Source organism: Canis lupus, chromosome 19 (assembly GCF_003254725.2).
Source record: "Canis lupus dingo isolate Sandy chromosome 19, ASM325472v2, whole genome shotgun sequence".
NCBI classification, from domain to species: Eukaryota; Metazoa; Chordata; class Mammalia; order Carnivora; family Canidae; genus Canis; species Canis lupus.
In genome coordinates, this window is record NC_064261.1 from 26718869 (window position 1) to 26735991 (window position 17123).

The 17123-nt window shown below is 39.9% G+C and overlaps 1 protein-coding gene across 2 annotated transcripts in view; it reads right to left on the minus strand.

Moving 5' to 3' along the window:
• Positions 1 to 17123, minus strand: part of CNTNAP5 (contactin associated protein family member 5) — a 796284-nt gene that overhangs the window by 245798 nt on the left and 533363 nt on the right. For both annotated transcript variants that reach the window (XM_035702065.2, XM_035702066.2), the window contains exon 13: positions 1321 to 1521. In XM_035702065.2, coding sequence (XP_035557958.1) covers positions 1321 to 1521 — 201 coding nt within the window. The remainder of the gene's footprint in view (positions 1 to 1320; positions 1522 to 17123) is intronic.

Genomic DNA, 17123 nt, shown 5'->3' on the forward strand with positions numbered 1-17123 from the left:
ACACACTGAGCCTCTCAAGCAGCACCACCTAAGAACACGGGGAAGAGGGGCAACCACTGCTGCCTCAGATCTAATCAGCCCTGCAAGCATGGCTGAATCTGAGGAGAGTACAATAATTGATTTTCACAATGATGATTCTGAGTCATCAAGAAAAGGTTACATTTTATGTTCAGAACTCTCTGTTTAAGAAGGCAGGGAAGCATGTAATCCATTTGAGAAAGATTTTCATTTCAAATAGTTAAAAATTCTTTGAAAACATTTTTGGTGCTTAAAGGGATAAGTGACAGTTATCTGGAAAATTCACTTATGTGGAACAACGTCTTTCCTAAAGATTCTAGATCAGTGAGGCGGTGTGTTATATTTAGTTAGGCTTCTATCACTTCTCCTTTGTTGACATTCCACTGTTTAATCTTCTCAAGCCTTTCAAAATTCCTAACCTCCAAGCATGGGGTTATAAATTTCTCGAGATTACAGATTGTGACACCATTCTTGGATATTCCACACCCCTATGATCCTCAGCTTGTGTGTGTGTGTGTGTGTGTGTGTGTGTGTGTGTGTGTGGTGGGGGGTCTGTCTGTCTGCATGCACGTGCGCACACACGCACCATGGAACACGGATGAAGATATTCACAAAAATGACCGATTCCCAGGGCACTCATGAACTTTGACAAAGCCCTTTTGACATTCTGTGAAAACCCTTTTGGGTTTTGGGAACTGGTCCTAGAAGTTTTTTTGTTTGTGGATTTGTTTTGTTTTCCCTAAAAGCAAACTTTATGTTTAAAAAGAGTCATTTCCATCGAGACCCACATTTTCCAAGCAACATTAGTACTGTACACACACAGGGCTGCCCTCTTCCCTCTGCACCTCTTGCCTTGGACATGACTCACTGTTCTTTGGTAAATGTGCAGAGATCCTTCATGCTTTCTAAGATGCTGTTCCCTTTCCCAGAAACATTCCTTTCCACCTCCAAACCATCTATATCTAGTTCAATGCTCTCTTCAAGTGCTATTGATTTCAAGCAACTCCTCATTCTCTCAATTGTTGAAGAATGTGTGTTGTCACCATTTTCTCTTTGAAGATTAGGATGCAACCTTGAGAGGTTACCTTGAGAGACTTCCTTTTGGTCATACCTGGGAATCAGAGCCAGGATGGGTACATCCCCAGTCCTGTCTTGGCTTCATTTCTTTCCACCACACAATGAACAACCATCACTGCACCCCACCTTGTGGGCAAATACCCTTCTCCTTGACATTCCATGTTTTCCAGGACTATCTGTGGTCACCCTGTGCAGCTCACACAGAGGGCTGGGGGTGAGCCTTACCTGGCGTGTTGAGCAAGCGGGACCTTCTACAATGGTAGGCCACTTCCTGTTCACAGTGCTCTGAACTGTCAATCATGGCTTCCAGCTGCTCCATGCTGCCACCATAATCCAAAGCCATGGTGTAGGGCTTCTCCGGGTTGGCGCCCCGCACATGGGTCAGCTCTGTATTGTTGTGCTGCACTGATGTCCAAATCTTGTCCTCTATCCAGAAAACACAACCCAAGGCAGGAAACATTAAAAAGAAGGTCAAAAGAGGATCATACTTATATAATTCAATAAAGCTGGGGGTGGGCAGGTGGGGAAAAGGATCATACAAGTAATGTGATGTTTGACTCAACATGGGACAAATAATCTACAGGAGTGCTCCACTTATGCAAATTCAAATGACCAGAGAATTTCTGTTTCTCATAGAGCTCCACCCAGAGTTAGTACAGGGGTTAATAATCCTAGAAACTAAGTTTGTGGGGCCCATTATGCTAAGCATTTAATGCCCATAATTTTAAACTGGCATCACCTAACCTGGAAGGAATTTAGAAATGCCGTGCTAGAAATGAAGGAAAAGTGAATGACCGAAACTGAGCAGCTTACCCATGTGCAAGTGACCAAGCAAGAATAGGAACCAAGGGTGTCTGACTGCAAAGCCCATACTTCCAGCTACTTACACACACTTCCCCACAAGACAAACACTAGAACAGATAACCATCTCGCAGATACACAGGTATCACACTGAATGTTTACTATACACAGAAAGACCTCCATATAGAAAGTCAACTATCAAATACACCTAATTAACAAGGATGAGGTTGCGTGATCCACACTGTACATACAAGACACTTAACTGAAGTTCCTTTTAAAAAAAATTCTCTCTGCTACCTCTATTTGCCAAAGAAATATTTTAAGAGTTTTACAATAAAATAACATGCAGAGATGAGGACCTTCACATCAGGATTGGAGGACACGTTTTACCCATTACAGGTAAGAATGGGAGGTGAGGAGAGAGGAGAGAAATTTGAGTTTTACAGCTTGAGACATGTGTATTTGACACCTATCTCTGCCAACAACAAGCTTGGAAAAAATCACTTCAGTTTTCTAGGGCTCAGTTTTATTATCAGGAAAAAAAAAAAAAAAAAAAAAGACAGCAATCCCAGTAGCAGGGCTGTTACTATGGAACAGCAACCAAACATATGAAGTTGCAAGGCACTATCTGAGATCTATCAGACATTCTGTACTAATAACATAGACTAAAACATTTACTGCAATTGGACATAAAATCTCATTCCGAACATGCTCACAAATAAAGCAAAGGAGGAAATAGGAAGACTCAAAAAGCTTTTGTCATCCGAGAATCTTGCCCACATAATAACATCATTACTCTTCATAGATTCTCAGAGCTGAAAAATAACTTAACATAGCTATCATGTGGTTTCCCTCCTACTTCACCCTCCTAATTTTTATAAAGGAGGAAACCAAGGGCTAGGAAGTAAAGAAATGACCCAAGTCATATCTATTAAACAATAGTGATCAGTGCCCACATTAAAAGTTACTATTATTAATTTGTACTACTAATAAGCAGGATCACAACTTTAAGCATATTTATCAAAAAAGGAAAAGCACAGGCAACCAAGATCCCCAGTTTTAGTATTTTCTCTACCCTAACTCTGTACGTGACTTGGAAGAAGTAATGTCACTGCTTGCACTTCTATTTCCCTATATTAGTAGAGGGGAGAGAAAGAAAATTTGGTTTCCATTATCCCTAAAGTATTTTCCAACCACAGAGAAGGAAGTATTTCTTGAAGCAAAATTATTAAACCCTATTCAAGTATTCTGATTAAGCTTCAGACTATTTTCTAAAACCAGCCCAATGATAACCACGTCTCCAATGTTTAATGGAGGTATAAAACATTTTCTATAAAGTCTAAAAAACAAATCAGAAAGAAGGTTATTAATTCGGACTTTAAAGTAATAATAGGACATTATTTCTAATTGGTAAAAATAATATTACACAAGTAGTTAACCTATAACACCGAAAATGTCAGTACTGATGAGACAAACTGTTAAATTACCAAAGAAAGGTAATTGTTTAATAACACAATATCATAGAGAGAAATAAAGACTGACAGTTCTGAAATGTCCATGGTATGTAGAAGAAGAAAAGAACCACCAATTTAATGTATAATACTAGATGTTGTGTTACTGTTTCATATGAGGGCATTTTACGTACCTTATTTCTGGTGTACATAACAATCCACCATGGTAGATGTCAACATAGATAGATAAATATAGACAGAAAGACATAGATATTGACACAGCCATATGTATAGACACAGACATATGCATAGAGGTATAGATATACGAAGGCTTAGAGAAAGAAAAATAAACTTGTTCCCAGTCTCACTGTGTCCAATCTGATGCCAGAAATGGTCCGCATAGTATCATTAAATCATACGAATTTAGATTTCCCTCCAAATATACACAGATTCTTATATCCATATATCCATTCATCTGATTATTCATACATTCACTCATTGATTTGCTTATTCATTTACTCACAGACTGATATTGCCAGAATCATATTCTATCTTTAGCAAGATGGAAAAGGAAAATGTGTGGGAGAGACAACCTCTCATCTTAAAGCCATTAATGTTGCCAACTCTGCCTTCTGGAACCTAAGGATGAATGGAAGTCCTAATAGCTCAACTATTGGCACCTTTTGACATATGCAAATATACACAAGATACAAAGGAACAATTAAGAGCTCCAAAGTGCTCCCCATGACTCACAAAGACATCACAAATCCTGCATACACAGTATGAGAGACACAAGGAGAGGTGATGATGGGAAACCTAGAGCCTCTTAGCTGGCTTTCCTTTCAAAGATGCCCTTTGTCCTTTGATTATTTTTTTCCTCCTAGGAGATAGCAGAAGACAGATTGAAAAGAAGGAGGTAATTGGATGCTATTTCTTTTCACTTTCTGCTTTTTTTTTTTATTTTTTTCCTCTCTATTTCATTGGTAGCAGGTGCAGATTAAGCCCTGCACTCTGACAAAATATTAAAGGCTAGGGGTCAATGCCATTCATGGACGTTGGCTTTCGTGCTTGATGCTCCCAGTGTCTCTTCTAGGATGGGGACAGGTAGTTTTAGCTAGGGAATGTCTATGTGAAGTTTACCTCTAAGGATTTTCAAACAAGTAAGATTCATTTTGAACCGTCTTTTAGGTGGACAGAGGTGGAAACCCATTCATGGAACAGCATGCACATGGCTTAACTGAATATTGAAGGCATGAAGCTAAATGTTAAAGATGGTCAATTTAGTCAACGGGCATGTGGATATTTATGGACACAGAAGGGGCTCTGCTGTTATAAGACCTGGATTTGTATGCCAACTCAACACTTACTGGTTAACACTAGCCTTGGTCAAATCATTACTTCTCTAGAGTTCAGTTTCCTCATCAGTAGTATTTGGAAAGCAGAAATCATGTCAACCATTTAGGGTGGTTGTAAGGATGGAGGGGGTTTGTGTGAGAAGGTCCATTATTAACTAAATTATTAAGCATTCCACAAAAATCTGTATGTGTCTATTATATAATAGATGTATCATCTCTTTCCTAAGGATCCCACAGATATCAGTTGGTACTATTATTGACAATAGCATCAAGGAGGAGATGGCTTCTGGTGGTTTTCACAATAGTTCTTACTAACGGGGTTCTTTCCCAGAACATAAAGTAAGACATATGAGGCACTTGGAGGGGGTGGGGGCAAACTGAGATTGGTCCTCTCTCTCTCTCTACAGATCCATGAGGAAAACACACCAGTTTCAAGAGACCTGGAATAGGAAATTCATCCTTTCCACAGTTCTGTGAACTTGAACTCTTACACAAACCTTTAGAGGTTTACCTATAACTTAAGAAAGTCCAGTTACACTCAGGGTCGGAGGAGTAAATTATCTAAATTCTATGATTGGGAGAATTATAAAATTCTCCAAGCTCCAAGCTCCATCCTCTGCTGGTCTGCCTCCAAACCAGACCATCTACCACAGGGCATATATTCTCATCTCTAGAGAGGAATCTAGGACTTCAAGGTCCCATGAGACTGCCTGGCTTTAGAAATCTGCTTGTCTGGTTGGAAAATGTGTTCTGCTACATCTCAGTAGTGAAGCTTTGGGCAAGTTATTAACCTCTGAAATTTCTGCTTTGGAAAATGGGATATTAATACCAATCTTTCTATCCATGATAATATCATAGTGATTTGGCATCACATTTCACATGGACATGTAACAGTCTGTCCGGCATGCAAAGGTGTAAAGAATCTATGTTTTGAAACTTTTTTACAACATGAGACTGAGGACTCGGACTTTGTTCCTTAGGGAATTGAGGGTGGGAAGCTCATCCAGGAAACGAGGTTAACAAGTGGGCTTAACTGCAATTTCTTGTAATATAGCTATTGTGGTGTATTACTTATTACTATCTTGTTCAATTATCTTTATACTTTAGAAGAGTCTCCTGTGTCTTTATATATATCTGTGTCCCTTTCATTTCCTGAAATTTTGTCAGTGGAATTTGCTGGTTTAGTCCTCATGGTCCCAGAAACCCGGGAAAGGCACTGCTTTTGCTACTACTTTTTTGCTACTCAGTTCATTCTCCATTATTTCTTAGTGTATGCTACCATTCAGTCCCCTAATGATAAGCATAGCCCTATCTTTCTAACTTGTTCAAAATAATACATGTATTCAATTATCCCAAGACAAATTCCCTGCTTAAGAGACCACTGTATTTGGAGACTTTTGAACTGGCAGCAGGAATTTATTCAATTCACTAAGGCTCTTAGTTAGTTTAAAGTAACAATAATTATATATTTGCTTTTTTATGTGATACATAGTTTGCAGATATTTTCTACCATTTTATAGACTCCATTTTTTATTTTGTTGATGGTTTCCTTTACTGGGCAGAAACATTTTTGGTTTGATGTAATCCCACTTGTTGAGTTTTGTTTTTGTTGCCTGTAATTTTGGTGTCCCAGCCAAAAAATTATTGCAAAGACCAAGGTCAAGGAGTGACTTCTTTGTGTTTCTAGGATTTTTATGGTATCAGGTCTTATGTTTAAGCCTTTTCTTTATTTTGAGTTAATTTTTGTGAATGGTATAAATAGGGGCCCAATTTCTCTCCCTCTCTCGCTCTCTCTCTCTCTCTTTTTTGCATGTGGCTATCTAGTTTCCCCACCACCATTTGTTAAGAGACTATCCTTTCTCCGTTGAGTGTTCTTAGCTCCCTTGTCAAATATTAATTGAACACATCTGTGGGGATATAATTCTGGGCTCTCCATTTTATTCTGTTGATCTATGTGCCTATTTTTTTTATGACAGTACCATACTGTTTTAATTACTAGAGCTTTGAAGAAATCGGAGGATGTTGTTTAAGGATGCCCAATGTACTGGATGAGTGTAAATGATCTCATAACCCAGACCCCCACCAGTTATTTGCCACCTTTATGCATAAAGGAATTATAGGCCATGGAGCATCAAGGAGCATATGTGATAAAATTCTAAAACATCATCTCATAGACATAACAATGTATTGTTATGGAGGCTAGCAAGCCATTTCTCAAACTGCATTGTGAATTAAGTTTTGAAGGCTATCTTCCCATAGAGCTATGAGATCTCCAAAATATGAAGTATATTATTCATTCTAATGTTCAAATATGTACCCAGTTAATGCTGTGCCAGCCGCAAGAGTACCTGCTCAGATGGGTAATATACTGCCTAACTCTCTAAAAGCTTATCATTGTTATGGGGTAAAATTGTGTACAGAAGAATGACAAATGTCTCAGGCTATTATAAGTACTCTTGAAATTACTACAAGTAAGTGAGGCTGCCCAGAGATCTGGTGGGGGCAGGGTTGGGAGTGGATGTCAGAGGACATTGCCCAAACAGAGACTGCAATGTTTGCCTTGAGAATGGACAGATCTATTGAAGTCTTTCATCCTCAGACCACCAAGGGGGCCACTGAGCACTTTGTAGGATTTCAGGAAATCATTGTCAAACAAGGAGATTAGTTAACCACTATCTTTTGTCTCTAATAGGTTTTTTCTTCTAGCTTTTTCAAAGCCACTCCTCTATGCATATGTAGTGATCCAAATGTAAAAGAGGTTTCAAGTTATAAGATCAACATACACAAACACGTATACACATTCAGTATGACCACCAGCAATATCAACAACAAGAGAAAAGAAAAAGAAGTTACACAAAGTGCTAGCACAGTAATGATGAGATATTTTTGAACATTCTGTATCTTCATCTCTGTTGTGAAATCTTTTCCAGTTGTCCTCCAAGAAAGCCCTCTATGAACCCTCATCCTGGGTCTCTCTGTGACCTGCTAGTTTCACTTGCTCTCATTTCAGAAACCGTAAACTGTTTACATACAGAGCCACAATTTAATTTTCTTTCATATTTCTTCTCTCATTCTATCTGATTGCTATTATGATGATGATGATCATTATTATTATTAACAATAGCAGTAATTGCAGATGATGTAAGCTGTTCTGTTACCATGGATATCACCACTGAGAAGAAAGAACAAACTAAAGGAAAGTAAAAAAAAAAAAGGAGAGAGACAGAGAGAGAAGAAATAACTCTGATTAATAAGACCTCATTCTATGCACATATCTGTCTATTTGCAGGGCCAAAAAAATGTGCAATTTTTCTATCGCAATGCATGGGAGGAAGGGAAGTCTACAGATTGTCAATACCCAGCTTAATTGAACTTAAATCACCGTGGGGAGCTGCTTATAGTCCTTTGAAAAGTGTGCCAATTCACTTATGCCCCTATTGTAATAAAGCAAGTCTATATTAAGGTCCCTGGGGTCACTTTTGGTACAGTTATCTATGTTGACAAAGTGAATTTTCTGTGCCAAGGGTAAAGACAGTTTAAATAATCCTCAAACCACTGCCTGTACCACTCATTTGCCATCTACCCATGTACAGCCTAGTGACATCTCTTGTCGTTTTGCATTGATAGTTATTTAATTTTTCATATGTTTGTACCTTATCTCTCCATTTAAATCACGGGCAATGACTGCTGAGTAAATATCAGCTTGGCAAGGGCTTCTCTGGTTAATGGAGGCAGATGCGAGGGAGAAAAGCGAGGGCGTGGGACCGCAGGCTGGCCGGACCCTACCAGCTCGGATCCCTGAACAGCGCAGAGAACTTCACCTCCCCACGCCTCAGTCTTCTCATCTGTGAACTGGATGCAACCCACTGTGCAGTGACAACGGCGGAGCAGAATAAAACGCAGGGGCTGGGGGAGGGGGCGGGGGGTGCTGAGCCCAGAACCTGGGCACCAGACAGAAAATCAGAGGCCAAGGCCATCACGCCTCCGGATGAAGCCGCTCAGGGAGCACTGGAAAGGACAACTTCATCATCGGACGCAGTTCTGGGAACCTGTGCTGAGGGGGGCGATGCAGCGCAGCGCACTAGGGCTCTAAGGCAGACACCGCAGCGCCCTGGGGCCCCACCTGCCTGCGCGGGTCACGCTTTAGGACTTCCAGACAACACACTTGACTCTGATTTATTCTCCTCCTTCGCTGGAGCCTTTACTTTTTATATATCTTTTTTTTGGGGGGGGGGGTATTTTTCTCTTGCCTTGCTTTAAAACAGGTGGTATGATCACAGAGGCCTGGGAAAGCTGTTTTACGCTTGGGGGTCGGGGGGAGGGCGGGGAGGGGGCCGTGGTGAGGGTGACCAGACTCCATGCACATTATATCATACTTGATTGTTACTCGCTGGCTTACTCAAGGAAAATGTATTAAATGTCTGGAGTGTGCAGAACATTATGTTAGGGACTGGGAAGGTAGGGTGAGGGTTATGAGGCTAAGTGACGCTCTGGACACCAGCTCAAGGCCTTCACAGCCAGTTCTGGGAGAGAAGTTCACATGGAAGCCGAGAGTCTGGCAGTGTGGGGCAGGAGGGGCAGATGTGGACAAGCCAGGTGTCCAGGCTTCTGGGCAAGGGAGAGTAGAAAGAAGCCCCCATATCAAAATCACCTGAGGGAAAATGGGCTGTGTAGCTGGTGAGTAGGCTCCGGTTGCTATTAGAGGTATTTATGAAATCTTTAGGAGTACCTTTGTTTTGGTGCATTCTGAGGAAAAAGCTGGCACGCACACAGATCTAAATCCAGTTCCTACATATGGTACTTACTAACTGAGTGATGCTGGACATGTTCTTCAATGTATCTGAGCCTCTGTTTTCTAAAATACAAGTTAAAAGTGATCTCTACCTCATACTTCATCATGTGGATTCCATGAAATAAACATTAAGACAATATAGCCCAGTATCTGGAACGTAAGTAGACAACAAGTAGTATTTTCCATTCCTTTGGTTAAGAAGAGCTAAAGTAGCCAAGATTGAATTTAGGAGTCTGGAAAGGAGAGAATTGACTTCTTACCATAGTGCTGAGGAGGGATATCCAAGGGCAGCATTTACATCTCCTTTTACAAGCTAACAAAGGAAGACAAGGCACAGATTGTCTAATACTCAGTTTCAAGGATCTTATACTCTGATCCTAGAGGTGACTGACAAAAAAGAATATTAAAGAAGAGCCTGGAATGATTCATCTTTCTTTCAGCAAACATCTCTGCTCTGGAGCTCATCACAGTATTAATGATATTCCCAAAGTGCCAGTGTCTTCTCCAGTGTGAAGCCTCTTCTAACTCCACCAGCATCCCATTCTGGTCTTGCTCAAGAACCGTTATAAAAACTTGTTTACTCAAATCCCTGCTAAACTGTAAGCTCTACAAGGCAAAAGACGATCTGGTACGTCTTTGTATACCAAACACCATGGCATTTACTTACCATGTGACTAAACATCCGACAGATTGCCAGGATTTCACTGACTTCAGTGACATTTCCTGAAATCAGCAAAAAGTGATATAGGATGGGAAAGTATGTTCAGATATGTACTTGAAATTCTGCTCTGCAGCCCAGAATATCTATTGCAAGAGCAGCATATTGAAGAAAAAGTTCAGGGATGCCTGGTTGGCTCAGTCATTGAGTGTCCAACTCTTGGTTTTGGCTGGGGTCAGGAGATCAAACCCTGACTAGTCTCAGTGCTCAATGGGGAGTCTAGCTGGAATTCTCTCTCTCTCTCTCTCTCTCTCTCTCAAATAAATGAATAAATATAAAGGGAAAAAATCAAATATCCACCAAGGGGTTTCTGAATTAATAAAACATAGTCAATTGGCACAGTGAAATTCTATGCACTCATAATAAAGAAATAGTCTGTCTAGCTATACACCTTTGATAGAATACATTTCAAGAACTAAAATTAAAATTCAGTAAATGTTATGCTTCACTTTGTTGTTGGTAGTTATATTGCTGATATGACTCTGAAGCTATTTTGTATATTTTGTCAGGTAGAACAAATGAATAAATATATTGGTATTGTTGAGACAGGTTTTACTGAGAGAGAAGAGAGAGATGGAAAAGAGAATGATGAGGAAAAATCTAACAGTGCTCCATTTGCATTACAGATAACCATAAGAAATGATAATTTAAGTATACATAAGTATGCACCCATGCACACACACACACACACACACTCACTCACACACACACATTTCCAAGTTCTGTCCACTGAAATGGACTAGATGTAATAAGCAAACCTAACACCTAGATTCTAATTTCCAAATACCATTTGCTATGAAAATGTGTCTTTTGCTTCTTTGGGAAAACCCCTGAGTCTTAGTCTAAGCAAGGCAAGTCCAAGGTAACATCTGGTAGAAAACAAGGAAGTACTCCAAGATTAATGGAGGCAGGTAAGAAAGACAGGAACAGAATTAGTGGGATCATAACTAGCTGTATTTGGGGCAATTTGAACATCAAAATATATAACAATAATAGTGACATTTCAAAATGAGATAATTTATGAGTCTAGAGCAACACAAGAGAGGTGGAGGCAAGGCAAGGGATAAAAAGCTTTTCTGGGAAAAAAAAAAAAGACTCTTCTGTAGAGAAGAATGCAGAATGACAGCTGAAAATGCAGAAGGAATTATAGGATTAGTAAAACAGCATTTTACAAATTCCAGTGTAATAGCATATGGGTTAGGGTCATTCCTGGACGGGGAGGAAATGTTTGGGAACTGGATAGTCACACAGAGTCTAAATATAACCCCACAGACGATTCACGGATTATAAACATCTTTATAACATAGAGATGCAGAAGTGCTTTAGCCAGTGATGGGGCTGAAGCTCCCCAATAACACCACCTGCCCCCTGGTGGCATGCTCTGGAGAGACAGACATCACCCATGAGGTTTTCTTGCCAAAGTATTCCAACAATAAAGAAATTATCAAAAAAAAAAAAATAAAATAAAAAAAAGAAATTATCAGAAAACATTCCAAAAAATATGGAACATTTTGCTTAATAACTGGCTGATATCTTCCAAAAAGGTTACTGGGATGAAAACCATACAAAAGAGATGGGTTGGGGAAGGGTATGACAATCAAACCCAACACGTGGACACTCCTTGAATCCTTAATAGACATACAAAAACAAATGCTGGGGATCCCTGGGTGGCGCAGCGGTTTAGCGCCTGCCTTTGGCCCAGGGCGTGATCCTGGAGACCCGGGATCGAGTCCCACGTCGGGCTCCCGGTGCATGGAGCCTGCTTCTCCCTCTGCCTGTGTCTCTGCCTCTCTCTCTCTCTCTCTCTCTGTGACTCATAAATAAATAAAAATTAAAAAAAAAATGCTGCCAAAAAAGACATTGTAGGAACAAGATATTGGATAGTTTTGATTGAATTAATGGTTATGTTCTTATGTGTGGTTTTGGTACTATGGTTATGTAGGGTGATATTTTTGTTCTTAAAGATATGAGCAGAAGTGTTTAGGTTTAAATTTTTCAGTATGTCTACAACTTACTTTCAAAATGCTCAGAAAAAAAAAAAAAAGAAATATTTTATACCAGAAGTAAGGGAAGTGGGAGAGGGGGACAAAAGAGGGAGAGGGAAACGAGGATGGCACAAATGTGCAAATACAGCAAAAGTTTGACATTTGAAGATGCTAGGGGAAAGATGCATGAGTGCTCATGTTGGTGTCCTTTCAACTTTTCTGTAAGTTTGAACATTTTAGAATAAAAACTTTAGGGAGAAAAAGATAATGCTTTTCACAGTACTTCACCTGTAGAAAGTGCTCAAAGCTATCCTACTATGTTCTGATAAATTCATGTGCATTTGCCCTATTACCACCACACACATAACTAAGGACTAATTGGCCTAATAATTATCAAATAGAAAAAAAATTAGTTTCATATTCAATCATTCACACATGATAGCATATTCATTTTCAAGTGCATATTTATTAATAATGTTGAATTAATTCTCAGGAGTGCATTCAGTATATCAGGTGTTGTGCGTTCATAAAAATTATTAATTATTTGCATTATTGCATCCTCAGAAACCAAAGTCAAGGTTTCTAGGGCTAGGGTGGTAAAAATAAGTAATAATAACTATCATGCATTAAGTATATAATGCCAGGCATTTTTCCTTATGGGTTACATCAATTATCTCTTACAAGCCTCATAACCACCTTAAAAATAGGTTCTATTTTTAATTATAGAAGTGGAATCCAAGTAACAGGGAAGTTGAGTAGCTCAATTACATCAGCTAATTTGAGAAAACTAAGAAGTACTAGGGCTTGGATTCAAACCAAGCCCAAGTGTTTTTTTTTTTTTTTTTTTAAGATTTTATTTATTTATTCACAAGAGACACAGAGAGAGAGGCAGAGACACAGGCAGAGGGAGAAGCAGGCCCCATGCAGGGAGCCCGACGTGGGACTCGATCCCAGCACTCCAGGATCACGCCCTGGGCCAAAGGCAGGCTCTAAACCACTGAGCCACCCAGGGATGCCCAAAGCCCAAGTTTTTAATGACAATGCTAGATTTGGTACATGTTTGTCTGTTGTGTGATTTGAAAGAGGAACCATGAGACTGTGACAGACAAAGAAATTTCATAATAGAGAGGGATGAGAGCTAGGTCTAAAGAAGTTGGTGAAGGAATGAGATTCCAGAAGAACAGAACTGGGAATAGGGCATTGAGGGCTGGACAGAATGGTGGCAGAGGTGGCACTGTTACATCCGTGTGGCAATTGTCTCAATGGACAGGCTAACCAGTCAATGCTCTTACCAATTTCTCCTTGCAAATATGTTTAACATATTCAAACCCTTGCATCCTGCAAGCACAAGGCTGATGGGTGCTCTCTTGACTTGAATAATAGGAAAATTGCTCCTAGAGAATTTCTCCTCTGCTTCCCCTACTTTGCAGAGAGAGAATGGAATCACTAGCTGCTAGCACATCTTTCTTTTATTCTTTGAAATGTCTAGACTGACTTCAATTCATCATCTGTCTCTGGAATCCTGGGCCCAGAGTAAAAGTGAACAAGAGCAAGTGAGCCTTCTGGGAGGTGCTTTTGACTCCCACCTGTTATTTCACTCTTCCAGACAAGGAAAGCATTCACACCAATCATAGCAGTTTCAAAATACATGGGTGAGCCAGGAGCCCTCAAAGAAGATCAAGGGCCCTTAGGCACCTACCTGCTCATTGCATCTCCACATCTGCGACTCTACTGAGCTCAACAGGATTTATTTATTCCTCTTTTTCCCTCTCTGCCCAGCCCTGGGATAACTATCTTTCACGGTCAAGATCAAGATGTAAGCCCTATGTCTCCCACAAAGCCTTTCTTGATTGCTCCTATATCTGAATTCCTTCAACATCTAGATCTTCCTATGATAATGGTACTTGCTGATGATGGCTTCTATTTCAGAAGCTCTTAGAGAATGCCACATTTTGGATTGAGTGCATTAAGCACATCACTCACTTAATTTTATTTAATCTACACATCAGCACATTGGGGTAAGTGTAACTGATCATCCCTATTATACAGATGAGGCAATTGAGTCTCTTAGAAGTTAATGTTCCTGGGATTCCACGGCTGTCAAATCTACAAGATAATTGCATGACTTAAATAGAATGACCTAGATAAAAGTGCTTTAAGAGCTAGAAGTTAAATATGAGATTCCTGGGCATAGAGGCTATTGGTTTACAATAGCTTATAGAGCAGAGTATCAAAAAAAAAAAAAAAAACAAAAAAAACCCACATTGATTGGACTGTGCCCTGATCCCCACAGCACTAAAAGGAAGGGATCACCAGATATTTGTAATACAAATGTGCCGCAAAAGATCTACCAGGAGGGTGCCAGGATAGGTCCTGTGTTCAGGTGTTAAGAAGAACAGCTCTTTTAGTCACTGACCAGGTCCCTCTTAGAAGTGGGAAATGAATAAGGACCCAACTTGTTAATGGTTAAACACTGTGCTAATCACCTGATGGAGTAATTTTTCCAAAGTTTGATATCTTTAGGTACTTATTAAAAATACTATTTCTGATCACTGTCCTAAACCTACTGAATAACCATTTATGAGGATATCCTACAAAATAGCATTTTAAACATTTATCCCAGGTCATCCTTTGGGGAAATAAAATTTAGGATTCTTTGCTTTATATAATTCTCATGCAATATTCAGAAAACTTTGAAAGGTCTCCATTTTATAGATGAGGAAGCTGGTAATAAGGGAGGTAAAGTGGATATTAGAGAGACCTCATTCCTTCAGGGTCATTTCCTTGAGAAGTTTTCCACTGTGTTATTGACCAATGAATGACAGCAGGACAAACCAGGGGGAGCCAGAGGAAGCGTCTGTTTGGACACATGGGTCTTCCTTTGCCTCAGGACCCCTGTGTCACCTGTCCTAGGGACCCAGAGATAGGAAGTGCACACCCAGTTCCAACTTATGGCTAACATGTCAACTTGTGAGACCCGGGACAAGTAATTCAGCCTCTCGATTTCAGTGTCCTACTCTACAAAATGGAAAGAATGATACCCTTGTCACATGATTGCCAGAAAAACTGAATGACATCATGAATATAAAGTACCTAACATGGTGCCTCATACCAGTATCTACTGGCCCAGTTAAATGTTGGCTGTTTCTACTACAAAACCTTGCTCAGAGGATAGCTCTTCAGGGACACCTTCTCTGACCACCATCCCCAGTCTTCTTGATCCCTTGATTCAACCCTGCCTTCCCTGTACTATCATGTACCATCTATTGACTTCTATTTTATTTTCTTCACCATGTATAAATAATCTGATTACAATATCTGTCTCTGTCTCCCAACTGAGTTCCTTAAGGACAAGGACAGACATTCATTTTGTAACCTTGACACTTAACTCAGTCACTTCCCAAAAGTTTATGTGAATGGCTTAATTTCTGAATGACCACCTGAATAACTGAGTGAGTGCCTGACTCAAAGAATGAATGAATAATGTATAAGTAATTGCACACATGAAAAATAAATGCAGAAGTAAATACATGTGAGAATTAATGAGTAAATAAATGAGAGACGAATAAAGAAATTCAAGAAATCAGTAAATGTGTTAGTAAAGTATGTATGTGTGAATGAGTGAATAAGCAAATAGATGAATGAAAATCACATTGCAATCATCCTCCTATCTTCTGTCCTGAGCCTTCTGTTCTCATCCACGTGGTTGGAGTCAACTGGCCGTGCTAAATGGGTGTGTGAAAGGAATTTCTCTAAGTGCTTGTTAAAATTCTTGGCAATTCAAAGGTGACAATGCTTTAATTTCAGGGTAATGCTACAGCTTTATGACTTAGTAGTTTTATTTAATGGCCCAATTTAGCAGGAGATTATGCCGCCTTCCACTAGCCCGGAGAGAACACTTTAACACTCACACATTCGACACTAGCAGATCTGCTCCCTAGCTTCACCTAAGAGACCAGCCTTCTGGAAGCCCTATGAGGTCACCACACCTTGGCTGACAGCATATCAAACAGGGAGAGAGACACTTCAAAAAAGTTTCCTTCCTCTAAATTGTTGAATTGCCATTCTTCCTCAGCCTAAAACAGTCCTCTAGAAAACACTTAATTTACAGAAAGCAAATTGTCCCTCTGAAATATAAGCAACAATACAAGTATTATTCCAACTGATTAAACTGCTAGTGAGCCACGGCACATATGTCATCCATGAGTGAGTCTCAAGCGGGAAATGTGCTTGTGCCACCTGGGGACAGGGACACAGCTTGCTGGCTCCTCCCCAGGATGAGCTGAGCCTGCTTCCCAGAGAGACAGTGGGAAGGGAAGGGGAAAGAAGAGAAGGAAAAAGACCTATCTTTCCTCTACTACCTGATCTGCGTCAGCCATTCTCTGACATTCTTTAAATGTTAGCTCATTTAATTGTGTATATACCAATCACAAAATCATGTACAGAGATAGAAACCAAGATCCAAAGATTGAGGGCCTTGCCCATGGTCCCAAGACAATAATTATAATAGATATTAATTATAATAATTTGAAGGATGTAATAAGCACCAGGACTTGCTCTAAGTCTTTTAATTAATGCGTATGAACTCACTTACCCTCACAACCATGCCGTTCAAAATTGTAAGCCATGAAGAAGGAGCTTGGGATTTGCACAGGTAGAAGGACATGGGAGGCACAGTTAGACCTGGGTTTTCAAAAGATCCCCCCAGCTGTTGTACGAAATATGAATTAGAGTGGGGAAGGCTGAGAACTAGGGTTTGTTTCCTTTTTTTTTTTTTACCACAAGTACAGGGGATTATAAACTCTGTGGACTTAGGGGACCATATCTTAATCATTTCTATATTCTCAATGCCTTGTCAGTGCCTGGCCCAAGCAGACAAGCAATGGATACTGATTTAAAGTAAGAGAGGAAAGTGCTTCCTAGGCC